General features: G+C 46.9%; 1 protein-coding gene across 1 annotated transcript in view; it reads right to left on the bottom strand.

Moving 5' to 3' along the window:
- Positions 1-16,822, bottom strand: part of Pygl (glycogen phosphorylase L) — a 35,249-nt gene that overhangs the window by 5,021 nt on the left and 13,406 nt on the right. The window contains exons 5-16 of the mRNA XM_041658636.1: positions 13,913-14,044; positions 10,337-10,448; positions 9,739-9,821; positions 5,902-6,045; positions 5,397-5,489; positions 3,645-3,791; positions 3,172-3,335; positions 2,611-2,725; positions 1,825-1,926; positions 1,561-1,708; positions 1,363-1,421; positions 1,117-1,258 (exon numbers count right to left, since the gene is read on the bottom strand). Of these exons, the coding sequence (XP_041514570.1) occupies positions 1,117-1,258; positions 1,363-1,421; positions 1,561-1,708; positions 1,825-1,926; positions 2,611-2,725; positions 3,172-3,335; positions 3,645-3,791; positions 5,397-5,489; positions 5,902-6,045; positions 9,739-9,821; positions 10,337-10,448; positions 13,913-14,044 (1,441 nt within the window). The remainder of the gene's footprint in view (positions 1-1,116; positions 1,259-1,362; positions 1,422-1,560; positions 1,709-1,824; positions 1,927-2,610; positions 2,726-3,171; positions 3,336-3,644; positions 3,792-5,396; positions 5,490-5,901; positions 6,046-9,738; positions 9,822-10,336; positions 10,449-13,912; positions 14,045-16,822) is intronic.

Here is a 16,822-nt window from a genome sequence, read left to right as displayed (position 1 = left end):
CGTCAGCAGTATAGAAGGATAGAGCTCACTTTCTACTGTGCCCTTATGTACCTGTGTGCTTACCACTCTCTCTTGGTCTACAAACTTTAGGAGTGTCTACCGGCTCTGAGGTATAAGCTGGACATTATCTTTCTCCCTTTACATCTCTTCATTTTTATTTCTTCTGCTTTATACAACATACTGCAACCTCTATTTCTTGGCCCATACAATTTCAAGATCTTTCCTTAACTCTTCTTTTTGCAAGGGACTGAATTGTTCCACATCTTCCCTTGTTCCTTCCACTGACACTGCAGTGGAGGTGTTTTTGTGCCTGGGACTAGACATTCAAGCTCTTTCCCCTTCAGCCTTATGTGCACCCAAATCAGATCCGCCTGAACCTCCAAGCCCCTTCATCACAGCGGTCAAGCCCGAGGCTGCCTTATTTGAGAGTTTATTTGTGGATTAGATTTGTACTCATTTGTATTTTCAGGAGCCTGGCTCCTTTCTCTTTCTGCAGAGGCATTTAAAGCAGTGACCCCACGGGCCACCCAAAATACCACAAAGAGAAAGTTGACTTTTACTTTTCTCAATCTGGGAAGTAGGTGAACACGCAGTTGGCATTGGCTAGTGGGTGGTTTGTCGGCCAGTGATGAATCGTGAATAAAGAAAGGTCCCAGTGGTTAAGAAAGGGGCACTGGCTTCCTGCCTGCTGGTCCCTGTGTGGGAACTCTGTGCTTGACTCTGCAGCGCACATCTAAGCCTGGTGCTTAGGCAGTGTCATGTCTGTCCTCATTTGCCGTCACAGGAACAAATGACAGCCCTTCCTGCCATGCAGTGATGAGAATCATCCGAGAGCCGGGGAGCTGCTGCTCTCTTGCAAAACCTGGGCTGGCAGCTGAAGACCTTTCTTCCCCTTGGCAGAGGACCATGGCCACGTTTCAGCATCTCCACCATGGCAGGCTCTCCAGCTGTAAGAACCAGGCACTTGCAAACGTCACTGTGTGACAGCAACCTCACGGGTCACTCCGGTCACCCTAGAATGTTGCTAGCTTCCTGGAGTCAGCTGCCCCATCTCTACCCTGAGCAAGTCCAGATTTTGTCCCTTGCCTCCCCCATGCTTGGCAAGGAAGACGTTACCTTTCTCGGCAAGAGATACTCTGTAATTCTCCAAGAAGATGACTTTCAATTTGCTGCCGACCATGGGGTCATTGTTCACCACTTCTGCCACGGAGGTGATCAGCTTTATGATCATTTTGGCCATGTGATATCCCGGGGCAGCCTTGGGGAAGAACAGCAGTGTGTGGAGACACGGTCTGATCAATGAAGAAAGCAAGCAGCGAGAGACTCGAGCCCTTAGGCCCCGCTGAAATTCAGCCAACTTACTTTGCCACCGATTATGACTGTCCTTGGCACAAATACCTTCTTAGGGTCTTTCTTGATGCCTTCAAATGATGGAGATATTTATGGATGAATGGTGTCCGCTGTGCAGGCACAGGGACCCACCTCGAGACTGCTGCTTCCACCCCCGAGGGGGATTATGGGGGACAGAGAGGGGGTCAGGGGGGCTCCAGGGAAACTCACGATTGTACATGGTGATCACGTGCAGACAGTTGAGGAGCTGCCGCTTGTACTCGTGGATCCGTTTCACATGGACGTCAAACATGGAGGATGGGTTGATCTTCACCTTGTACTCATTTTCCAGGAACTGGGAGAACTTCATCTTATTCTCCTGTGGAGAGTGCACAGGCCAGAGCTCTCTCAGACAGAAACCGTGGCTGTCTGCTGGAGCCCACACCCTCAGCTCCGAGGTGAGGACAGAGATCCTCGCCTGGCAGGCGGTCTCACCTGCTTCACTTTGGCTATCTCCCGGAGGAACATGTCGTCACTCACGAAGCTGTGCAGCTTCCTTAGCTGGCTCAGGTCTTTCACGTAGTCCTCTCCGATTTTCTATCAATTTAAAGGAAAAGGTGATACAGATACTATCTTGATGTGAGATGGTAATCACGCCCACCACAGCGGTTTTTGCCAGTGTAGGTAAGTGGCTCTCATGCCAGCGGTCCACACGATGGCTTGTTTCCCTCACAAAAGAAGGGAGACCGTCTATGTGGGGAGAACTTTAAATATAAGAACTTCACATACAAAGATGATCAAGAGCCCAGGTTCTGTTACGTTTCTGACCTTGGTTATCCCTGTTCCATCTGTGAGTTACGTAGACACTGTTGGTCATCATATCTATGCAATCTGTGCAGCCCTTGTTCAAATTAGAAGAATTTCAAGATGGGGGCTGAAGGGATGACTCAGTGGTAAAGAGCAGCCCCTACTGCTCTTGCAAGGGACCTGAGTTTGGTTGCTAGCATCCATATGGAGGAGGGACTCACAATGGGCTGTAATGTCAGCGTTAGGAGACATGACACCCTATTTTGGCCTGCAAGGGCACCTGCATCATGGGTGTATACCCTTCACATAAACAGAACCAAAAATAAAATCAAATGAATGAAAAGATGGTCCTGCACAAAAGCATGAGCCACGTATTCAGAAGCCAGTCCTGCACAGGTAGGATGGGTGACATCCCTGTGCCCTTACTTGGCGACGCCACCTCCACCAGCCTCCCCCTCAGCCGCCTCCTTTTACCTCTGCAATCAGGTCAGCCAGCCCCGGGTTGCAGAGTAATAGCCAGCGCCTCGGGGTGATCCCGTTGGTCTTATTCTGGAACTTGTCTGGTTCTAACTCACTGAAGTCCTTGAATCTGCAGACAGAAGAGACAAACCGCTGGCTTGGGCTGAAACGGGCAGCAGAATCCCGCTGCCTGGGTAGAGTTCAGAGGTGCGCTCACGAAGCCAAGGGGAGGGGAGGGGAGGACTTGGCAGCAGCTACGGCTGTCATTTTAAACATTTGAAATAGAAGAGATTCATTTGCAATTCAAATCAATTGCCCCAAATCTAGCCACCTCCATCTGACTTCCTGGCTGTGACAGATAGACCAAGTTTTTCAGCAGAATAGTTCACGGTTGCTCTTACTTCTAGAATTAGGGTGGTACAGAGAAAGTATTTTTGTCTTTCTTTTTAAGGAAACAACTCTCTATCTACAAGACAATACTTGAAAACATTTCCCAGGCCCCTTCTCATCTGGAAGCTCCATTGCATCCATGTATCTGGGTTAGACCTGCAGCTCCAGGATGGTCCGTCCACTCACACTTGGGTCTTGACGATGTCTGAGTGGATCTTTGCAACACCGTTCACCGCATGGCAGCCCACGATGCAGAGATGGGCCATGTTGATCCTTTTGCCCCCTTCCTCTTCGATTAGAGACATCCTCCGCATGCGGTCGATGTCTTTAGGAAACAAGGCCACGATTCTCTAGCCAAAGAAAGACACAGAGCTTGCTGGCCACTTGGGGTTTAAAGTGGTCCAGCCTCTCACGCCCCCAAGCAAAATCTCTGCCAGAGGGAGAAGAGACAGAGAGCAGAGCTGGTGGCTGTGGAGATGCCAGCCCTCCATTTTACACCTGCAGACGCACGGTTTAACAGAGCCCCACTCAGACTCGAGGGCTTCCATCAATGACTGAAGGCACCAAGTCCACGTTTAGAAAAGGAGATCTTTGTGGTGACCCCGGACACATTATAGCCGTGTTCTCCTGAGAGGTAAGCGTCTCTTGAAATGACTTACATCTAAATGCTTCTGATTGATCTCATAAATGATCTGCAGGTGTCGAGGCAGCAGCTTCTCCACCAGTTCTACCGGCCAGCGCTCCAGGGCCTCTGGGAGCACTGTGTGGTTGGTATAGGCGAAGGTTTTCTTGGTGATCTCCCAGGCCTGCAGGAGGAGAGGGTCGGTTCCTGTGCCTTCGGTGCCCACTCCCACAGCACGTCTCAGTGCCCACTCCCACAGCATGTCTCGGTGCCCACTCCCACAGCACGTCTCAGTGCCCACTCCCACAGCACGTCTCAGTGCCCACTCCCACAGCACGTCTCAGTGCCCACTCCCACAGCACGTCTCGGTGCCCACTGTATGCCACAGGTGCTTCTGTGCACAGTCAGGAACACTCGATTCCACAGAGACCTCAAATGGTCCAGGTAGCAGAATTATATTTTATTTTTTTCAGGAAAAGAAAACGCTTTTTATAAGACTATAATAAGAAGAAATTAGCATTCTGATCATCTCTCTCCATGATCACTACATGGCTTTCATTTATTAAATATTAAATAGTCAAAGTTGGGGAATAAAACTTTAAGTAAACACACAGCAGGTTTAAAATTCTTCATTTTAAAAGTATATTAAAAATGTTCCTAAGCTGGGGACGTGGCTCAGTTATTAACATGCTGGTTACTCAAGCATGAGAACCCGAGTTTGAACCCCAGCAATCACAGGAAACAACAAAAGCACGGGAAGGCAGAGACAGGAGGATCCTGGGCTCACTGAACAACCTCCTAGCCTATTTGATGAGTCTCTGCCTAAGGTGAGACTTTGTCTCAAAAAACAAGGTGAACGATGCTGTAGATGATTATTTTAAAATATGTTACATTTGTTTACACTGTGGAACATTTGTTTTACAATGTAAAGATGTGCTGCTTTTGTTTACGCTGCATGTGTTTAACTGTGAAGCTGAGATTCTTCCTGTCTAAAACACCTGATGGTCTAGCAAAGAGCTGAACGGTCAATAATGAGGCAGGAGAGAGGATAGGCGGGACTGGCAGGAGAGAGGATAAATAGAAGGAAAAACCTGGAAAAGGGGAGAGCAAGAAAGATCACGAAGGGAAAAAAGGGGCCACCAACCCAGCCACACAGCCAACCATGGAGAAAAAAGTAAAGAAAGGTATACAGAAACAGAGAAAGGTAAAAGCCGAGAGGCAAAAGGGAGTCGGAACAATTTAAGTTAGAAAAGCTGGCTAGAAACAAGGCAAGCTAAGGTCTGGCATTTATAAGAAAGAATATGCCTCCATGAGTGATTTATTTAGCAGCTGGGTGGGGGGACTCCCAAAAGAGCTAAGAGTGAAAAGAGTAAATAGTACAAAACATCAACAGGATGACCCTGGAGAAACAACACCCAAGCTGTCCCTTAGCCTCTACAGGCAATCATGCGCACCCCACTCCATACACATACCAATGCTGACCCCCAGCGCTGTAAGGGGGCTCTTTTAATTAGCTGTCTTCACTGTCTAGAAACAAAATATGTTCAACACAACATAATCCGTAATGCTGGCCTGCCTCCTGCCTCCTGCTTTGCTGGTAGCTGGTTAGTTTGTAGTTTTATTCCCTGTGGAACTCTGAGGAGGAGACACGCTGGTAAGGGGCAAACCATACCCTTCAACTGTGGGACTCCAGCAACAGAAGCTTACTTTGAACAGAAGAAACAAAGGAGCTTTTCAGGTGCCCCTCAACCCATACATTCTGAAAGGTTTAAGGATAAAGATGCCAGACCTTGGACCAGGGCAGTTTTTCAATATCCACAAAAATTCTCATCAGCTCAGGGATGGCGAGCGCAGGGTGTGTGTCGTTCAGCTGAATGGCTACCTGAGTAGAGACAAGACATCAGTATGAAGGTGAAAAATGGCCCAGGGTCTGGCTTCCTGTCCTCATCAACATCTGGAGGCAGTGCTAAGGGTCCCGACCCTTTTGGGGGTCACATATCAGCTATCCTGCATACCAGATATTTACATTAAATTCATAATAGTGGCAAGATCACAGTTATGGAGTAGCACCAAAATAATATTAAGGGTGGGAGTCACCACAACATGAGGAACTGTATTAAAGGGCCTCAGGAAGGTTGAGAACCACCGACTGACTGAACAAAACTCCCGCTTCCTGGGAAACATCTGAATGAAATATGGACTCTGCCTGCCCAACTTTCTGACCACTGGGAGAGGGTAACTGATGGAAGTCCTCCGTGGAGGGCCTCGCCTGTGGCCACGGTCTGATCAGTCACCTGATCTGGGAAGGCGTCGAACACAGTTCCCACACCATCCTTGGAGCCAAACTTGGAGGCCTTGAAACGTCGGATGACATCCTGCAGGGTCGCAGCTACCACAAAGTACTCCTGCTTCAGCCTCAGCTCCTTTCCTTCAAAAAACTTCAAGGCAGGGAAACCGAGTCAGAGTGGGTCGCAGTGGAGCTGTGACCAAATGTGACCAGTCTCCACTGCCTAGGGGACATTAAGGCACCGAGAGGAGCCAGGGCAAATGAAGAAATATTCACCTTCACGTCCCTGAAAACAGTTCAAATGACAGCAAGGTGTTCAGATAGAAGACAAAGAGGTTGGGGAGACAACAGGAATGTTTTGTTGTTGTTGTTAAATAAACTTGATATAGTTTTCCTTAAGGGTCTTTTTTTGTTTGTTTGTTTTTGATTTGATGCCTGTCCTCAGGAGGTCTAGAAGAATATATACTACAAGAAACAGTGAACCAACCCAGAACTGAAAGATAATAACCTAGAAACAATGACCTCCGTGGGAGGCCCTCTAAAAGATGGGGAGTGACAGGAACTGACATTTAGCAGACAGCAAATAGAGAGCCCAGCGAGGACTATGGTGGGAGAATTGGCGGGGGGGGGGGGGGGGGGGGGGGGCGACACATGTCTGTGATGGGGGAGTGGATGTGAGAAGACGAGGCTTATGCTTGTCTTCAGGAGTGTGTGTGTGTGGGGGGGGGTCAAACAAACACTTGTGGGCATGGACAAATCATAAAGTAGTAATAACTTCATGGAAATGGATGACCGTTTGCCTTTCCAAACATGTCTTTCCAAATGTTTATGTTTGATAAATATTGAAGAAATTGCATTTAGTCAGTAAACTTGTCTGGGATAATAGTAACAATGAGATTTTCTAGATGGTACTTACATTTTTTAAAAAATTTCTTTGTTTTATATGATTTAATTTTTTTCTAAAGGTACAATTTACAATGAAGGAATTACTGTAAAAATAATTAAAAAAACACTCTGCCTACTTATGATAAAATCAAGCATCTATTAATCTAGAGAACTGTTCAAGTCCTAACAATGAAACTATTAATTAAACATAATCTCTGGCCGGGCGGTGGTGGCGCACGCCTTTAATCCCAGCACTCGGGAGGCAGAGGCAGGCGGATCTCTGTGAGTTCGAGACCAGCCTGGTCTACAAGAGCTAGTTCCAGGACAGGCTCCAAAACCACAGAGAAACCCTGTCTCGAAAAACCAAAAAAAATAATAATAAAACATAATCTCTGTCTTTAGTCGTGGGGAGATGGAAGTGAGAACAATTTCTTTAAAAATTTTAATGTGCCCTATTTTGGAAATCTGAATAGTCTAGTAATTCTTGATTTGAGTCCTAAAGATGAGTCAGGATTTGTGAGATAAACACAGAGTCAGAGTAGTTCTCGGAGGTGCTCGATGGGGATGGGGGGATCATGGTAGTCAGTTCAGTGCCCCAGGACGCTCGCTGCTGGGCAAGGTCCCGGGGGGATGACTCAGAGCACCGCGACCTATTTGGGAGGATGTCAGGCATCCTCAGACCCTGTGTGTGATCAGGAGCCTCTCATGGCCTAAGCAGGGCACACAGCTCACTAGGGGCAGCATGAGAAAAGCAGCAAGATTCTTGGAAGAAAGGCAGAAGTCTGGACATGGACTATGGTCCTATTTAGGAAGAAAAAGGAATTTGTTCTTTATAACCATAGCATAAAAAATGATGTTTTGAACCCACTCTGAAAAAACAAAGCAATACCAAGAGAGTATCCTGAGGGCGACTTTAACCCAAAAGTTCTTTTTTTTTCTTTTTTTTTAAATCTCAACCTAACTTAACACACCATGCTGATTACTATAGATGAGTATTTCCAGGTCACGTCAGGTTTGGTTCTCACAGAAGGTAGCCCCTCCAGTTACAGAGCGCTGCAGGCCTGGGGTTGGCTGGCAGAGACTGCAGACTTGGGAAATTCTTACTCCGCCCATCAAAGGCAACAATGTTTTGCACTCAGGCTTAGTGACTTTTCTGAAGTGTAACAGCTCCCTGTCTTTTTCCCAAAGGGAAAGACATGTCATTAGGTTCCTGAAAATGTCGCAGCAAATCCATTTACTCCCTCCATCCCCCTCAGAGTCCATGGTTCATCACCAAGTCAACATCCAGCCTAATCTGCATCCTGGTCCCCAGAGTCCCTGGTCTCTACCATCGCTGGGAAACAGAGTACTAATCTGGATAATCTGAAATTACTTTCAGGAAGAATCATTACATCTACAAGACATAATTTTAACCATAAAGAAATTGGAGTTACAGATAAATAAATCAAGCAAAAATCTGCGATGGTCACTGCAGATCCAGTTCCATACACCAAACACACACAAAAGTGTTACGTTGGTCACACTGGTACACGTCTGTAATCCCAGTCCTAACAGGCAAAGGGCAAAGGCCAGAGGACCCTAGAGAGTTTAAGCCTAGACTAGTTTACTTAGAGAGCTCCAGGCCATCCAGGGCAAGATAAGAGATCCCGTAACACACACACACACACAACACACACACACACACACACACACACACACACACACACACACACACTGGACCTGGGGAGAAGACACATTGGGTAAATCACTTGAGAGAACCTGAGGACCTGAGTGTTTGTAAAACTCAGAATGTTTGTAAAACTGGGAGTGGGGAGGGAGTGGTCTGTAGTCCCACTGGCTTTATAGGTAGATGGAGAATTCCCCAGAAGCTCAAGGGATAGCCAGGTATACAAAGCAGTGGACAACAACAAAAGAAGGGGGAAAAGCCCATCTCAAAAAAGAAGGCAAAAAAGCCGGGCGGTGGTGGCGCACGCCTTTAATCCCAGCACTCGGGAGGCAGAGGCAGGCGGATCTCTGTGGGTTCGAGACCAGCCTGGTCTACAAGAGCTAGTTCCAGGACAGGCTCCAAAGCCATAGAGAAACCCTGTCTCGAAAAACCAAAAAAAAAAAAAAAAAAAAAAAAAAAAGAAGGCAAGACTAACATCCAAGGTTATTCTCTGGCCTCCACATATATGTCATATTTCATACATGCTTGTCCATACACAGATGACAGACAGATCCAGCCTTTAGAATAGCATTAAGATAACCTATAAGAAAAGCTTAAAGATCCAAGCTAGTGACAGAAAAGGTAGGCATTGTCACCATGACCTCCCTGATCCTGGGGACAGAAATCCAGGAAGAGCCAGGTGAGTGTGGGAGGAGTCCAGGAAGGGAGCATCCCCAGTTCTAACTACCAATGAAGCCTCCATCTGAAAACAAAACCAGGCTTTCTTAGCATTTCACTCATCTTTTATATCCAGGTTCTGTTTTGAAATGGGGCTGGAGAGATGGCTCAGTGGTTAAGAGCACTGCCTGCTCTTCCAAAGGTTCTGAGCTCAATTCCCAGCAACCACATAATGGCTCACAACCATCTGTAATGAGGTCTGGTGCCCTCTTGAGGAAGAGATCTGGTCAGTCATCTTCATCAACTTAGACTATGAAACCCAATATGGACAAGGTCAACAGAATCACCATATATGGGCTGCCCATGCATGCTTCAGCCTTGCTAGGGCATACATTTCATTTCATTTTTTTTTCTGTTTTGAAAAGGTCCATACATCTATGGACCTTCTCCGTTGATGGATCCACTAATAAAAGCAAAGCACCAAGTTTCATCTTGGAAACTGTATAACTTTGTCCTCCTTACTTGACTGGGAGGGGAAAGTGACAGAAGGAATGGAGTTTATTCTGCACACGGTTTCACAGGTTACTAGAGAGGCTCTGGGAAGCGACCTGTCTAAGCTGGCCCTATGTCACTCACATTGTCATTGGGGTAGAGCACTCTGGAGATATTCTCAGCCAGGTTCCGGTCCAGTACAGCCTGAATGTAGTCTCCAACATTAACTGAAAGAAATGAAGAAAAACCACCAATAGACAAAGCAGCCACTGTTGGAGCAAGTATCTTGATCTCATCTCATGTGCGGCCATGGACAATTCCTAAGATTGTCCTAAAATCTAAAAGGGTTTCAATAAACCCCAACAGTGGCCTTCCTAGGAGAATTCAAGGCCAGACTGTGACGTTTAGCTTTAAAAAATTGCTTCCTATATTTGCAGCAAAAAATATCAGTTTAGCCAGGCATGGTGGTGCATGCCTTTAATCCCAGCACTCGGGAAGCAGAGACAGGTGGATCTCTGTGTGTTCAAGCCCAGCCTGGTCTACAGAGCAAGTTCCGACCAGCCAAGGCTACCTTGGTCACACCTTGTCTCCAAAAACAAATAAATAAACAAACAAGTGAAAAAATGATAAAAAGCCTTCTCGGTCACTGAAGATCAAAGATCAGGAACTCAAAGCTTTTTTCTAAACTTCAGACATCAATACACAGTATACACAAAGAAAGCAGAGACTCGGCCGTACGTACAGTCTTGGAGGTTGAAGTCATTTGGCGCTCGAGCTGACCAGAGGCGCATGGTGTTCACAGTGTTGTTCATGTACCCGGGTACGGGGGTGTCATAGGGCAGAGCCAGGACCACCTGCAGGATTAAACATCAAGGTGGGGTGATGGAAGCTGAGCAGTGTCTGCGGGCTGCAGTGGAACCCTATTCCTGACTGGTCACATACCCACATTGTGTAAGTCAGACTCGAGAAGTGTGTCTCAGGACTATACACTGTGTAAGTCAGACTCGAGAAGTGTCTCAGGACTAAAGGGAGCATTGAAGTCACGGGGCTACTGACCCCTCATAGAATTTCTATGCTCAATTCCTACGTGCTCCTTGCCCTGAAGGAGGAGCACTGTGTTGTGGGGTAATCTTTCTGCACACTGTGAAGATGAGACTTTGACAAGGCACTTTCTGATTCGTTTAATAAAGAGATGAATCACCAATAGCTAGGCAGGAAGAGCTTAGGCAGGACTTCTGGGAGAAAAGAGGAACTCAGGGAGATGTCTCTAGGCCCATGAGAGCCACCAGTGAGATATGGAGGGAGGTTAGACATACAAAATGAAAGAGGGATAAAAGTCACAGGGCAGAACACAGATTAACAGAAATAGGTTAAGTTTTATGAACTAGTTGGGAACAAGCCTATGCTAAAGGCCAAACTTTCACAATTTCATAAAGTCTCTGTGTCATTATTTGGGAGTTGGTGGTCCTGATGAGAAAGTACTGCCACAGCACTGGAACGAACCGCCGTGATTTTAGTGGTAGAAAAGGATTTAGGATAATTAACCGCGGTGTATAAGCAAATGCATGCACACGAACGTGACCTACTGAAGGGCAGCAGCAGTCAGGGCAGGCTCTGTGTAGGTCACTCAATGATCTGATGTCGAACATGCTAAAATCCAACAGAACAGGAAAGCAATGGAGCTACACCACACGAGGCATTTAAAATGTCGTGCTAGCCAGATTTTCTGATGTGGTGAAAAGCTGTTTCAGTGACTTCTGTCATGATCTGCCGAGTCAGGTGATAATTAGCTGAGCTCGGTTCAAGACGCCAGCTTTGGAAACTCTAGCCCCATCTTTGTGACAGCTATTCAGACAGATGGACGGGGAAGGGAACTGTTTCAGAGGACATTTAAAATTCATATGAAAAATGACCTGTTATTAATATAATACGTCTCATCAGAGCCAAGGTTCAAGGAGGGAGATTGGCAGGATGATTGCATGGAAGAATATGATTCATCATTTGGTCCAGCCCATTCACTGGGACCTTGATGGAATAAATCACCCTTACTTGAAGATCTTTCACGAAGAAGTAAAGGTCACCAATCAGGAGGTGTCATTTGTAGACTGGAAATGACTCTGGGTTTAAACAGGAATTGCCCTCTGCTCCTCCCAGCGTTACAGAGGCAGGCTAAGGATCATTCAGCTTGGATTTCCTTTCAGGGGCTTCAGAGCTACGTCCCCTCATAGCTCACCCCAAGACTGTGTGTCACTTCTGGGATGGGCCAACATGTCTGGAGACTACAGAGTTTCCCACAGATATGTTGACCACTGGCTCAGAGCAGCGCTGAGGCTGACACTCTCCTGCAAACTCTTCCTGCCCTTTGTCCTTCACACGTGGCGCCCTGTACCATGAAGACCCCCCACTTTTTCCTGCTGCTCCCCCTCCTCATCTTTCCTCGTTTGGCTCCCACACATCACCAGCACAGCTAATTCTCTCTGGTATCCGCTTCCCCCGTGGGGAAGTTACACAACAGAGAGCAAACAGCTCCGCTTGTTGGAAGCCATTCCCTGCATGCTCAGAGCGTGTCTGGCCTCATGCGCTCTGACCTCACCAGTCACAAATGTGGGGCTGATCCAGGCGATGACACTCTCACCCATAGCGTCCTGCAGGACTTCAGCCAACTCTGTATATCATCTCTGGCCCATAACCTTGCTTCTCTAGACATAGACACAAGTACCTTGTGATTGAATGTCTGGATTCGCCATGACACTATCCAAAGGTGCTTTGTGAAAACAAACCTGCCCAGCCGCAGGCCCTCCAGCACAAACAGAATGCTTCTGGGATTGATTGCATAAGCTGCAGAATTTTGGATAGATCGGAAGCTAATGAAGTTGCAGGCACCAAACTCTATGCCACACTAGTTTAATACAAACAAGTGTGCCGTTCCTTAGAGTGGATTTCCTGGTCTGTTTATAGTTCACACGGCAGCATTTGTGACCAAGTGCAGCTTAGACTGTGGCCAGACATGGAAAACAAAATAAAGCAGGACCTTACCTTTAAGTCTAAGTACTGGTCTATACCCTACATCATTTCACTGGTTCTGTCCTCACCTGTCACTTGGTGAGCCACGAAAGTTCACATTCAGATGGGAACATTTTAAGTCTTATTTTTCTGAACTTTGAATATCTCTCTAGAGATTAGTAAAATAAACCAGTAGTTTAAGAAAGAAATCAGCTATAAGTCAGGCATGCTGAAACATGTTAAGACATCTGACATAGAAGGGCATTATTTAGTTGGTTCTGAAGACTGACTAAGATAAGCACCAGCTTGAGACCTCTTTTATTCAGCAAATATATCAAGAGAAGCTGTGCTGATTGGACAAGGCAGCCCCATAGAGGGTAGAATCATTCACCGGAAAATATGACGACAGAGAATCACAAATGCCAAAGGACTAGCTATAATCTGCCGACTGGGCCACACGCAGATTGAATGGTGGGACAGACTCATTCCAGAGGAAACACCCTTGAAGAAACAGCAGCAGCACTTTTTCAGAAGTGATCATGGATCACAGATCCAGCACCATATACAGATTGTGCCGTGGGCTGAGGTCGCAAACATCTTTTGAAAACTACCGTACTAAAATGTACAGTGATGGGCTGAGTAAAAGCTTTGAAATGAGCCAGGCGGTGGTGGTGCATGCCTTTAATCCCAGCATTCGGGAGGCAGAGGCAGGCAGATCTTTGTGAGTTCGAGGCCAGCCTGGTCTACAAGAGCTAGTTCCAGGACAGGCTCCAAAGCTACAGAGAAACCTTGTTTCGAAAAACCAAACCAAACCAAACAAACAAAAAAAAGACTCTACTTTGGTATCAACAAAGTTTATAAAACCACAGAACTAAATATCCAGGGAGCTATCCGCTAGGTACTACCAAATTAATTAATATCTGATTAAGCTGATTGCGAAATGACCCTGTCAATCAGTTAACCTTGGGCAATGCACTTCCCTCTTGTCCTTAGAGCCCTTATCTCCCACAGGAAGGGCAGCACAAAGAGGACACGCATGTTTATTTACACAACTTCACTCCGCTGTTTGATAGACAAGACGCCACTCTTTTTCTTTCTTTTTTTGTAGGGGCAGTGGTGGAAACAGGGTTTCTCAACGTAGCCCTGGCTACTGTGGAACTCTGCGTAGTTCAGGCTGGCCTCAAACTCCCAGAGATCCACCCACCTCTGCCTCTGTGTCTGATCCAAACTTCATTCTTGATACGGTGTAGCGCTAGACCCTGCTCAGTGCAATGTCCCCTGTGCTGTAATGTTTGTCACGAGAACACCGGATTACCTGGGTGTCCACCCACTTGGTCCCAGTCTGGGTGTGCTCTACTCTTCCGTAGAAATGCACGGGCAGCATGAATTCGGGGCGCGCCTTCTCCCAAGGGTTCCCATGTCGGAGCCAGTCATCTGCCTCTTCTACCTAGAAAGGAGACACGGTCCCAGCCCATCGGTTATAGTACAACACACGATATCTTTGACAGCAGCTCAAGAGTGCCTGCCGCTTTGGGAAGGAAATCCTATGGGTCTTCTTACCTCATTTCACCTTTGCTCCTGTCTCACATCCTAAGACAATGACAGCGCTCACCGACAATGGCGTGTTTTGTGCGTACTATTGTATTTAATTCTCACAGCAGCGCTAAGATTTCCATCTTTTCAGAGATGAGGAAATACGACAGTTCAAGGCCACAGTAGAAGGAAGATGATAGCGCCTGACAGACTTGTTTTGTGATTCAGAGCCCATGACTCACATCTGGGGATGCCCTCTAGAAAGGCTAATGGTTGAGTTTCTGGACCACATGGTCCAATGTGAAGCTTTCAGTCAAGATTCTGGTGCTGGGAGTGCACAGAATGAGCTACGAAATGCTCCTGGAGACCACTCTCTTACTAGAGCTCATTTCATTATAGGCAGAGAGAATTTCATGGTCTTCGCTGTTCACCTTAATCCTTATGGAACTTTGACTTGGTAACAAACTATGCATTATGACTTGAAGAAGCCCTATACTAAAAAGTAAGGAATTAATTTTGACAATTTCAACTTCCACAGTACTTATGTTACTCTATAACAAACTGTTCCAAAAAAAAATGAAAACCAGATTTCCTATTTAGGGCGTTCAGGACATCAAACTAATTTTGGTTTGTGTAGCAATCAAGAAGAGTAAAGCAATAACACTGCTGTACCGAGGGGTGTAGTTTAAGTAAGTAAGTGCACTTAATAAACTATGCATTTGTGGAGTTTTTCAGCTGATAAGAAGCTTGCAGGTAAAGTGCTTGCTGGGCAAGTTTGAGAGCCTTGGTTTGGATCCCTAGCACCCACTTAAAAGACAGACACGGGGGTGAGCACCTGTAACCCTAGCACTGAGGGGAGGGTATGAAGACAATGCATTCAGGATGAGCTATTTAGCCAAACTAGCCAAATCACTGAGCTCCAGGTTCACGGAGATCCTGTTTCAAAAAATAAGGTCATACTGGTCGGTGGTGGCACATGCCTTTAATCCCAGTACTTGGGACTCTGTAAGTTCAAAGCCAGCCTGGTCTACAGAGTAAATTCCAGGATAGCAAGAACTACATAGAAAGCCTGTCTCGAAAAACAAAAACAAGCAAACAAAACAACAACAACAACAAAAAAACTAAGGTCGAGAGGGATGCAGGAAGACACATCAACCTCTGGCCTCCACATACCTACGACAGATATAGACACAGAATAAATAAATAGGCAGATGGGTGGGTAGATGGAGAGCCTGGTCAGTGTGAACGGGGTGTTCCCCTTTCTGCACTGGTCTGTGGTTGAACACCACAGAAGGCACTGACGGCAAGAGGAAGATGCGGCAGCGAGGACTTTTCTATAGGAAGTCATGAGCTTGGGAGAACGGAAGCCACGTTTCTGCTGAGAAAAGTGTCCCCATCACAGGCTCCTTTGTCCTCGAGGAGCAGAAATAAATGCCCAGGGGACAGGATGGCGCCTCATACCCATTCCTTCCCCACTCTAATTCTGGGCGGCCTTTGAGCTTGTGAGTAGTCAGCTGACCACTCACGTGTTGGCTTCATCTGCCCCACCCCAAAATGGCTGTTTTTGCTTCCCGTGGCTAACAATTTTTGTAAGGAACCATGTTTGTTTGCTGATTTCAGTCCGAGTCCCTTGCTGATTCATCAGAAAGGAATCAGTGAACAGCACTTCCAGCTTTCTCAGGATGGTTTCTAAGGTGGGCTGAAAGGTAGGGATTTCCAGTCACAGGCTCATCACCGCAGACCGGAGGAGGAGCCACAGGTGCTGTGTGTGGAAAGGGCAAAACTCGTCTTGACTTCCATTTCGTCCTGCGAATTAGATTCTCCTGTAGCCGCAGGGATCTCTGGGAGCACTAATCACTGAGGTATATGAACGTGCGGAGTGGGTGGGAGATGAGCTTTGTTTGATCCTTACATTCGAGTAGGTTTGAGGACCGTACCAGGGGCTCCGGCAGGAGGCTGGGGGTGCTGATTCACCAGGGGCTCCGGCAGGAGGCTGGGGGTGCTGATTCACCAGGGGCTCCGGCAGGAGGCTGGGGGTGCTGATTCACGGCAACTGTGGCTCCTGGGAATGAAACTAGCTGGCTTCGAGCCTGGGCGTCTCCCTGGAGGGATGACCCAGCGGAGTCAAGTGGAGCCAGCCTCGAAGCAGAGGTCAGCTCTGGCACCGCACTGGCGACAGGGTTTCAAGAAACACTTTCTGCCTCAAATGTGGGGCACAGAGGATGAACTCGTGAGCAAATGCCAAGAGAGTCTTTGCTTATTGAGAACACACATAACTAAAAGACATTTCTGGGGAGCCCCGGTAATTCAGTAAGAATGACTAGAGGCTCGCATGGCAGCAAAAACCAGGAGACTGGTTATCAAAGCTCGGTACAGGTTCTAAGTGGAGACTAAGTCAGTCCTTCCTGCGAGCACCTTTGCCGTCAGCTGTTCTTCTAGGAGACGCTGTTTAATGGTATTCTCCTCTTCCTCCCAACAGCCAAGTGCCTTCATGAGGGACTATCATGATCAGGTTCCAGGGTTCCCGTGAGAATTTGTGGCAAGTCCAGAATTTTAACCACATAATTACTTCCCTCAGTTCAGTCAACACATTTTTCTGCAAATGTTCTTTGAACAGACCCAAAAGTTAAAAGTCGATCAGTCTTTAAAAATGTTCCCAGCTGGTGACCTCTCATCAGTATCGGCTGTATCT

This window comes from Microtus oregoni, unplaced genomic scaffold (genome assembly GCF_018167655.1).
Source record: "Microtus oregoni isolate MIOR12 unplaced genomic scaffold, Mior012 000009F_ref0000495, whole genome shotgun sequence".
NCBI classification, from domain to species: Eukaryota; Metazoa; Chordata; class Mammalia; order Rodentia; family Cricetidae; genus Microtus; species Microtus oregoni.
Note: the sequence above shows the minus strand (reverse complement) of the source record. Positions and strands in the feature narration are given on the sequence as shown.